Source organism: Cricetulus griseus, chromosome 7, assembly GCF_003668045.3.
Source record: "Cricetulus griseus strain 17A/GY chromosome 7, alternate assembly CriGri-PICRH-1.0, whole genome shotgun sequence".
Taxonomy (NCBI): domain Eukaryota; kingdom Metazoa; phylum Chordata; class Mammalia; order Rodentia; family Cricetidae; genus Cricetulus; species Cricetulus griseus.
The window spans coordinates 127,585,051-127,595,470 of NC_048600.1; the positions used below are offsets into that span (position 1 = coordinate 127,585,051).

General features: G+C 49.4%; 1 protein-coding gene across 1 annotated transcript; it reads right to left on the minus strand.

The window, feature by feature from the left end:
- Positions 1-397: 397 nt before the first annotated feature.
- On the minus strand, positions 398-9,643 carry Cd300lb (CD300 molecule like family member b). The gene is made up of 4 exons (XM_035448166.1): positions 9,601-9,643; positions 4,332-4,661; positions 1,165-1,252; positions 398-566 (listed from the first exon to the last, which is right to left on the minus strand). The coding sequence occupies exons 1-4, from the start codon at positions 9,641-9,643 to the stop codon at positions 398-400; spliced, it is 630 nt and encodes a 209-aa protein (XP_035304057.1).
- Between the last annotated feature and the right edge of the window lie 777 nt (positions 9,644-10,420).

A 10,420-nucleotide genomic window follows, 5' to 3' on the forward strand; every position in this document is an offset into this window, starting at 1 on the left:
GAGTCACAGCATAGAGATCTAGCATGCCCTTCTGCTTCTTCGTGCTTTTGTCTCAGGCTCTGCACGAGCTTTTTCAGCAGGGGACACACAGCTGTCTTTCTGCAGCTTGGGCTCCATTCCAGCAGTTCTCACCCAGGGCTGACCATGGTGGGTAGATGGGATAGGGCAGGTGAGGATGTATGGGGGAGCGACATATTGGTACTTCAGGTCTGATGACGCCTCAGGGGGGAGAGTGCTGAGCAGCGGCCCCATGGTGTGCAGAGTGGAGATCGTGCCCCGCCAAGCCCTCTGGGCACCAGCCTCAGTCACTCCCCATTGAGGACTTAAAGATGTTTCTTCCATGGTGTGGTCTCTGGAGTGAGAGTCCAGCACGGGAAAGCTCTGCTTACAAATCAGTCTAAGGAGCAATGTCTTTGATCAGAAGTTCAGAGTCCAAATTGCTGCAGAGGGTATGTTTCCACTGTTCCTCAGAGACCTTCTGAGTTGACCCCTTTAGCCAGAGGACAACACCAGCCAAGATGAGCAAGACAGGCACCTTCACAAACATCAGGAGTATGTAGTGGGTCCTGTGAGGAAGACACAGCCATCAGGGTCCCTTGCCTTTGCGCCCATTCTGCCCCACCCCAACAACACTGGGAAGTCAATAACCAGCTCATCACAGGCTGAAACTGAAGGCCCACATCCAACTTGGAAGATCCCCCAGGGAACTTCCCCAAGGTCCACCCCAACCATGAGGGCTCCTCAGTGTGTGGCCTGTCCCTCTGTCCTAATTTCGTCTTCTGGGGTTCTCCTTTCCCGTAGTCTCCCTCATCTCAGCAGAAACCTAGAGTTCTCCATATCTGGGTTGTGTTTGCTTACTCTGTCCTCACATTGGCTCCAAGTTGGCAAATCTCTCTCCCTGCCCTGCTTCCATGATGAGACTGGGACCCTGTGGGAACGTCTCTCCTCTTGGCTGCCACAATGCCACCAGGACTGGGTAGTCATGGACAGCTCTACAGAGCAGTTTTCTGGTGGGGCTGGAATGGGACCATGGTGGGTGGGAAGTACCAGGGACAGAGGTGGCCTTGGCTATGACAATCATTGGCATCTGGTGACAGAAGATGGGCCTGGCATCCCCGTAGGAGGGACCTGTGTAGAGGAAGGAGAAAGGACCTCAGGACTCACCTGTTGTGCAAGTCAGAAGACATCATGTATGCACTGCTGTCCATGGTGGACATAGTGGAAAGTCCATTAGAAGACATGCTATCTTTTCCTACTAGACATAAGCAAAGATGGTCATAGGCTATGGAACAGACTGGAGGTGGTTCATAGAAGGTTCACAATGGCAACCCAGCCAACCAGCTCTCACTGGGTGTCTTAGTCAGGGTTATTATTGCTGTGATGAAACACCAAGACCAAAACAAACTGGGGAAGATAGGGTTTATTCAGCTCACGCTTCCACATCCCAGTCCATTGCTGAAGGAAACCAGGACAGGAACTCAAGCAAGGCAGGAACCTAGAGGCAGGAGCTGATGCAGAGGCCACGGAAGGGTGCTTGCTCACCATGGCTTGCTCAGCCTGATTTCTTCCTTTCTTTCTTCTTAAAATGTTTTGTTTTCTTCTTTAAAGTTTCTTTTCTTTTTAAAAATTTTATGTGCATTGGTGTTTTGCGTGTGTGTGTGTGTCTGTGTGAGAGCATTGGATCCCTGGAACCGGAGTTACAGACAGTTGTGAGCTGCCAAGTAAGTGATGGGAATTGAACCTGGGTCCTCTGGAAGAGCCACCAATGCTCTTATCTGCTGAGCCATTTTTCCAGACACTCATCCTGCTTTCTTGTAGAACCCAGGACCACCAGCCCAGAAATGGCACCACCCCCAATAAGATGGGCCATCCCCCATCAATCACTAATTAAGAAAATGCCATACAGGCTCGCCCACAGCCGGATATCATGGAGGCATTTTCTCAATTGAGGCTCCATCTTCTCCAGTGATTCTAGCTTGTGCCAAGACATAAAAATGGTCCAGCACATCAGGAGACCTTTCTTTCCCTGGACTAGGGGGCCTCATCTCTTTGATACAGTCTCTTTCTCCATCATTTTTATTAGTAGGAGACATTAACAAAAACATACATATAGATATAGAAATTAAGGAGGAAAGACTGTAGTGTATTCTGGAGGAGGACACACACCACAGTCTCTTTGTTCCTTTCTGAGGACAGACGACCTCAGAAACAAGTTTCTAGTGGCTAGGGACAGAGGGACTCCTGGAGGTTGCTGAGCAAGAAGGCACACGTTAGTTAAACCATGAATGACTATGAGGAAGGAAATATTACAGTGAGGAAACAATGGTGTGTCTTCTGGTGGGTGGCTGGGTCATGGATTCCTGAGTCCAGCTGGACATGAGTGTCCCTGGCTTACACTCATCCTTTGGGCTAGCTCTTGACCCAGCAAGCCCTTGTTTCTGGGTTTTATTTTTATTTATTTTTAATTTTTTTGAGACAGGGTTTCTCTGTGGCCTTGGAGGCTGTCCTGGAACTCCCTCTTGTAGATCAGGCTGGTCTTGAACTCACAGAGATCCTGCTGCCTCTGCCTCCTGAGTGCTGGGATTAATGTAATGGCATGTGCCACCACTACCTTGCTCTTTCTGGGCATTAATCACACTGAGCAGAACTCTGGGCAGCTTCCTTGAGGAAGTCACAGTCGGCATGCAGCCTGGTGTCCCCAGTCCCCCTGGACACGGAAAGTTCAGCATGGAGCAGTTCTTCTGTTTACATGTCTTTTAAAAAGGTTTTTTTTTTTTTTTTTTTTGCTGGGCATTGGTGGCACACACCTATAATCCCAGCACTCGGGAGGCAGAGGCAGGCGTATCTCTGAGTTTGAGGCCAGCCTGGTCTCCAGAGTGAGTGCCAGGATAGGCTCCAAAGCTACACAGAGACAGAGAAACCCTGTCTCGAAAAAAAAAAAAAAACCCAAAAAAAAAAAGTTGTTTTTTACTTTAAGTTTATTTATTTATGTTCTGCCTGCATGTATGCCTGAAGGCCAGAAGAGGGCACCAGATCTCATTACAGATGGTTGTGAGCCACCATGTGGTTGCTGGGAATTGAACTCAAGACCTTTGGAAGAACAGGCAGTGCTCTACCTCTGAGCCATCTCTCTAGTCCCCAAAACTAGTTTGTTTTGTTTGTTTTTTTGTTTTTGTTTTTGTCTTCTTCTTCTTCTTCTTCTTCTTCTTCTTCTTCTTCTTCTTCTTCTTTTTGTTTTGTTTTTGTTTTTCGAGACAGGGTTTCTCTGTATTGCTTTGGAGGCTGTCCTGGCACTCGCTCTGTAGACCAGGCTGGCCTCGAACTCACAGAGATCCACCTGCCTCTGCCTCCTGTGTGTGCCACCACTGCCCCTGCTTACATCTTATTCAAACCCTTTCTGTCTCCACAAATCTCAGCTCCCCTCCCCCACACACACCGGGGAAATCTTTTTGGGGAGTGACCTTTTTTGTACCTCACTTTCCCTAGGAGGCAACTTCCACATCTCTCTCACTGGTTTCAGCCCTGTCATCCCATGCCTTCTCAGGAGCCGGCGTGGCCTTTGGGCTGAGGAAGATTTGAGCATGACTACTTGGGTGGAAGTGGGAAGGGCTGTTTTTCAGGCATCAATGAGAGATCCCGGAGTCCCTCATTGAGGCTGAGGCAGAGAGAAGCCAGGAGAACCAGGAGTGACTCTGATTCTGATTTTAATAGCCAAAGCCCATTTTTCTTTAAAGCATTTACTAAACACTTGCAAGCCTGGTTCTATCCTTACCCCATGCTTCTTCTTCTGTAGTCAGAAAAAGCAGAAGTGGTCACCCGGAAAGTTCAAGCCCTCCAAAGGGGCCAGAATCACTGTGGATTGGCTAGGCCTGGGCTTCAACACAGGGGCCCTCCCCCACAATGCCTTAGCTCACACCCACAGTCCCATGTAACAACAACTGAAGGGTACAAGTTCTAGAAAACTGGAAACTTCTCAGCTTGCTGTGCTGAGGACTTCTCCAGGCATCTGAGACTCCAGTGGAAGCCTGTGAGTTCCCAGGGCTGTGTGACTCCAGGACAGCAGGGCAGCAGGGCTGGGCCATGGGTCCCAGAGGGAGATGTCTAAGTCCCAGCCCCACACCAAAATCTGCCAGTCAGGACACATGGCAGCTGGGTTCCTTGGAGGGACCTCAGGGGCTGGCATTGATAAAAAAAATGTTGGGCTTCTATTCTTCCTTACTTCTGTCACCACCCTGTCCCAGTCTGTCTGTCTTCCAGACTCCCAGGGCTTTCTTTTTAGTCTTTTTAGCCCCAGCACCAGAGCCTTGTGGTGCCCCTGGGAAAATGCTTACCTGAGTAAACGGTCACTTTAACTCTGGTCCCACGGTCAGTCCCAAATTTTTCAATACCACACCAGTAAGTGTCTGTGTCGTTTTGCGTAAGCATCTCCATGGTAACCAGGAGTGAGTTATCCCTCCAGTTGTCCCTGATGGACAACCGGCCACTCTTCTTTTCTTCCTCTGACCCCTTGGTTCGAATGAGGACCCTGCAGGTGATCCAGTCTGCTCCTCGGCACCACCACTTGTTGTACGTTCGCCACCTTGAGCTATAGCGACATCGAATGGTCACTGATCCATTCTCTGGGCCCCTCACCAATGCTGGACCTTGGATGGAGAAACAGCCTGGAAAACAGAATGGGAGGATATGGATCCCGCTCCTCTAAACCCAGTGTCCAAAGGATTAGATAAGGGTCCTGGTCACTCCAGCCACCATGACCCACTTGGATCCTCATATCTGTTTCCTCTGAGGTCCAGTTTGCTATTAAACCCTGCATGGCCCTGCCCAGGCCTCTCCAGACTCCATCTCCCCAGGCCTCTTGCATCATGGGCCACTTCTGATTTCTTGTCACATTTCCAGTGTCCTCTGTTATCTGATCACCTCCTTTTCTGACAATTCCACTCTCTGACCTTTTCCTTTCCTCTCTCTCCGGATCCAGTGGGCATGCTGGGAAATACTTAACAAACTTCTATCTAGGTAACATCCTGCTATCTTAGTAATACCTGCCAAATCTCTGTGCTGTAAATGTCCCCACTGTGACTGACATCAAGCTGTCAGTGAGCATGGAGCTCAGATATGTCTCAAACCAACTCTTGCCAGCCATTGTGCACTGGTTCTACGTGAACTAGGGAAATGTAGGGTGTGAGGGTGTGAGTTGCTTTCCTCCTAGCTGTGACAAAAATGCCTGAAAGCAACCTAACAGAGGAAACAGGGTTTTGGTTTTGCTTTTCAGTTCTGGTTCTCAGTGTAAGAGCTGCATCCATCATGGTGGGAATATGAGGTGACCGGTCACATCACATCTGCCATCAGCAAGCAGAGGTGGATGCTGGTGTGCAGCTGGCTTTCTCATGAAAAGAAAATATTCAGCCCGGACTCCCACCCCATGGCATGGTGCTACCCACATTCAGGATCGTCTTCCCTCCTCATGCAAGTCCCTGGAAAGACCCTCACAGGAATACCCAGATGTGTGTCTCCTAGGTAACTCTAATCTGACCATGAAGCAGCACACCCAGGACCCTCTCTCTAGCCTTCTTGCCTCCACAGAGGGAATGCCCCATGTCTGTGGTTCTAATTAATGCCTACAATCTGATGACTTCCGAGTGACACTTGAAGCCCCAATGCTCTCCTTGGTTTTAGACCATCACCCGCCATATCCCACCCTCTCTTCCACAGAGCCCATTCTGCTTCCTCTCTCTAACAGCAGGCAGAGGAACCAGAGGCCAAAATAGACTGGAGAGTGTCTGTGTGGAGTGTATATCCTGCTGGTGTGTGGAGTGACTCGAATGATGTTGACTAAACACAGATACACTCTTTCCTTACAGTGACCCCTGTTCTCAGGCACCCAGAAGCAGACAAAGAGACAGAAAGCTGCATTGGAGCTCTTTCTTGACCGTCTCTCAGCCATAGACTCTGGTCTCTGTGAGTGGGGAGGGTTTGCACAGTTGGCTGGTTCTCCATAGCGCTAATTTAGTTTGTATTTGAGGTTTGCATCTATGGTTGACAGAATAACCCTTCTTCACAGACTGTTGACTCTTTTTTTTTTTTTTTTTTTTAAGACAGGATCTTACCAGGTAGCTCTGGCAAGCTTGGAACTCACTACATCAGTGATTCTCAACCTTCCTATTGCTTCAACCCTTTAATCAATTCCTCATGTGATGGTGAACCCCAACCACAAAATTATTTTCGTTGCACTATCATAACTGTAATTTTGTTTCTAATATCTGAGTTTTCCAATGGTCTTAGGCAGCCCCTTGGAAAGAGTTGTTCCATCACCAAATGGGTTGAGAATCACTGCAATACATCTACATAGTCCAGGGTGGCCTTGAACTCATAGACATATGCCTACCTCTGCCTACTAAGTGCTGACTCTGGCATTCTAATACCCGACCTGTTACTATGTGCCCTCACATGGAAAAAGGGAGGTTAGCGAGATGGATACAGGGTAAAGCGCTTGTGGCACAAACTTGGAAACTGGAGTCCAATCCCTGCAACCCCTGCAGAGGCAGGAGGAGAAAACCGGCTCTGTGAAGTTGTCCTCTGACCTCCACACAAGCACCAGAGCACACGCACACACCAGAAAAAATAACAAAAGAGAAAGACCCTTCAATGTGCATAGTCCTGTCTGCAGTTTAAAAAAGAATAAAGGCACTTACAGGGTTAACTAGGGACATTGAGGCAAGATTGTCCTGGATTGTTCTATGTGTCCTGATGAATGAGTGCTGAAATGGCTTGGGATGGAAATGGCTTGCTGCTGGCCTTGAAGAGGAAGAGAAGCCGTGGGCCACCAGATGCAGGGGGCTTTTGGATGAAGCCAGGAAACGGATCCTTTTTCCAGAGCTCCGGAAGGAACACAACCTTTACTTTGGCTAGTGAGACCATTTTGAACTCTTGATTTTGGAACAGTGAGATGAAGTTGTGTTGTTCTGGGCCACTGAATTTGTGGTTACTTGTTATAGCAGCCACAGGAGATGCATGAAGGACTCAGCCAGACAACTTTGTAAGCCCTGAGCTCACTCCACTAGGAGTCTAATTGGAGAATTAGCATCTACTTGGATCTCTCCTCTCCTTCCCTCCGCAAGTGATCGGCTATCAGTTTAGCCAACTCCACCCTGGAAATGCCAGTCTGAGCCATCATCTTTGCATCTCTGCCGCCACAGCCCATGGGGCATTATGACAGAGCAGGGAGAGTGTGAGCTTTGCCAGCCGATGGACACATCTCCACAGCATTGTTGAGAAACCCTAGCTAAGTTACTCGCTGAGCCTCACTTTCCTTTCTGCACTGCTTCCATGCTTCTTTCCATCAGACACTGGCTGCTATAAACCTCACGTAACCATCTAATGCTGGACATCCGGCTGTGTGGTCAGAGACGACCCTTGGCTGGCACCTGGATCGCAGTAGTGGCATTCAGAAAGATCCAGTGCATCCTTCTCCCAGTTCAGATTGTTGCTAGGACCAGACTGATCCTGTCTCCTCCTCAGCTGCTCCCAACATACCAGCTACTCCCCTGCCCTCTCAGCTGCACCCAGCATACCAGCTACTCCCCTGCCCCCTCAGCTGCACCCAGCATACCAGCTACTCCCCTGCCCCCTCAGCTGCTCCCAGCATACCAGCTACTCCCCTGCCCTCTCAGCTGCACCCAGCATACCACCTACTCCTCTGCCCCCTCAGCTGCACCAGCATGTCAGCTTCATTTCTGGCATGGATGTCTTATTGCAAACTGGTTTTAGTTTCTCATTAGTGTCAGTCCTTGCTCCTGTGGGAGCCACCTGACTCCAGTGTGCCCTGTTAAGGCTGTGGACTTAGTCCTGCCTGGAGAACCTTGTCCTGTCATCCTCCACATTTCCTCCAGTCCGGGTTCCTTTCCAATTATCCTCTTCTTGGAGCTGCTGCCTCCTGTGGGCCCCCTGACCTTTCATCTGGAGCCTGACTACTTCATTTCAGGCACCCGTATCTTTTCCTAACACCCTTGATAAGTTTCTCACTCCCAAAGCACAGAGGTGCTGAGTTTCCTCTCTCCCTCCCCAACCCCAGGATCTTGCTCAGTTTCTAGTTCATGGTGGGTACCACTAAAGTGGTCATGCACACAATCATTCTAGCTGTAGGATGATTACAGACAGTGGAGTGTGGGGCAGTCGCCTCACTACTGATGTAACAGTAAACACCCAGAAAACTCAAAGGGCATTAATAGGGAATTAGACTGGGAAGTTTGGTTACAGCAATAGCATAGTTATAAAGTAAAGAGCAACATCCCAACAGTGACAGGAGAGATGTCCAAAGCAAGTCATTATTAGAGTATTTTTTAAAGTTACCTAACAAGGTAGGTATAGTGGCGCACGCCTTTAACCCCAGCATGCGGTGGCAGAGGCAGGAGGATCTCTGTGAGTTTGAAGTCAGCCTGGTCTACAGAGCGAGTTCTAGGTCAGTCAGGGCCACACAATGAGACCCTGTATCACAAAAGGGGGCTGAGTGGAGGGCTAGAGAGATGGTTCAGTGGTGAAGAGCACTGGCTGCTCTACCGGAGAACCCAGGCTCCATTCTGAGCTCCAATATGGTAATTTGCAACCGTCCATAACTCCTGTTCCAGGGGAGGAGTAACTTCTTTCTGGTTTCTACAGGCACCAGGTACTCACATGATGGGCTTACAGACACTCAGGCAGAACACCCCTACACATAATAAAATTACAATAAAAATCCCTTCTGTGAGCAGTCTCAGTGTGTGGCATCTGAAGAGTGTGAGTGTGGGTGAGCAGATGACCGTGGTGTGTGACTGTGTGTAGATGTGTGCCTTTGTGTGTTCTAGTGAAGGTTGGCGTGTGTGTGTGTGTGTGTGTGTGTGTGTGTGTGTGTGTGTGCGCGCACGCGCGTGCGTGCGTGCGCACGAGCAAGTGTGCAAGCCATGCACAGCTTACTGCTGTCCTGCTTGGCCTCTAGGAAAGCCGGTGCTGAGATTTAGAGAGCTGGCGGCTGGGGGCCTAGAACTCAAATGCAAGCTAGGTCATGCAGGCATCTACAACTGCCAGTCATCATTTTACCTTTTGCATTTCCAAACTCACATTTAGACAGTGTCCCCCTCAGTATCCTACCTACTGAGTGCTCCCTCTGTGTGGGTGTACCATCCTCTCAAGCCTGTGGCCCTTTCCCCAAGCCATGCTTTATCAGTGGAGTGCCTGTTCTGCTTGCTGCAAGGGCTGTGAAGATCTGCCTCCTTCTGGGACATGGAAGGAGCAGATCCACGAGGGGCTTTCTCTAGCCCCTCGGGCTAGCACCTCCCTCCCTCCTCTTCTGTCGTGCTTATTCCTGCTGTTAATTCTTATTCTAAAGCACGTGCCACCCATCAGAGCATCTTGGATCTCTTTAATGGCCATCCCCATTTCCCCTTTCCCTTCACGTTCCCAGGTCCAACACATGCCTGGCGTGATAAAGAACCGAGGGTCTTCTTGCTGAATGAAACTGCAGAGCTTCATTTCCCTGAAGGCAGCAGCTCTCCTCAAACCCAGGACAGAGACCTCTGCCTCCTGCTCTGCACCTGCAGCCCCAAGCCTCCAGACCCTAGCTGAACATACCTGGGAAACCGAGAAGAAGCAGAGCTGGGGACAGCCACCACATGGTCTCGCCTTCCCTCTCTACACCCTTGACCCTCAGCCAGCAGCAAATCCAAATCCCAGCTGGATTCCAAAGCCCGGGAGAGCCCAGCTGACCCCTTCTGTTGTCCAGGTTGCCTGTGAGTGTCTTACTCATCTGCTTCCTTTTATAGAGTGGGCATTTCCTGCTGCCAATTACTCAGCACAAGAGGCATTAGTTCTTGCAGAGCTGGTCACTCAGTAGAAGGGAGGAGGCTAGGGAACTGTGCAGGGCAAGCAGAGGCAAGGGGGACAAGCCTGTAGACCAGTTGTGGGGATGTCTAGTCTTGGGTTAAGGGTAGAGCATTCTGGGTATTAGATCGAGAAATGATCTATGCTGTAATGATGAGCTAAGTTCCCAGCTCATGTGTTGTGGGCTGTGCTCAGCACACCTAACATTGAATACTTATCCTCAGTTGCTGGTGCTGTTTGCATAGGTTTAGGAGGTGCAGTCTTGCTGGATGAAGTACCCCACTTTGAGGATTCAAAGCCTCATGCTATTCCCAATACACTCTCTAAGTTCTACTTGTGGTTCAAGATATGAGCTCTCAGCTGTCCCGTGTCCGCTGCCCGTTGTCACAGTTCCCTCCCATGATGGACTCCAATCCCACTGGGACCATAGCCCAAATAAATCCTCCCTTCTATAATTTGTCTTGGTCCTTATCACAGCAATAGAACACTAACTAATACACCAAAAAGACAAAATAATTGGAAAGAAAACAAAATTTGTTATAATTGAAATGTCTACATATAAGAATGAAAA

Bases quoted from the DNA above. Each gene is read 5' to 3' on its own strand.
- Cd300lb (XM_035448166.1), bottom strand. From the start codon at position 9,643: ATGTGGTGGCTGTCCCCAGCTCTGCTTCTTCTCGGTTTCCCAG. The intron at 4,662-9,600 runs GTATGTTCAGCT...TCTGTTTTCCAG, and splicing joins GCTTCTTCTCGGTTTCCCAG to GCTGTTTCTCCATCCAAGGT. The intron at 567-1,164 runs GTGAGTCCTGAG...TCTTCCTCACAG, and splicing joins TCTTCTGACTTGCACAACAG to GACCCACTACATACTCCTGA.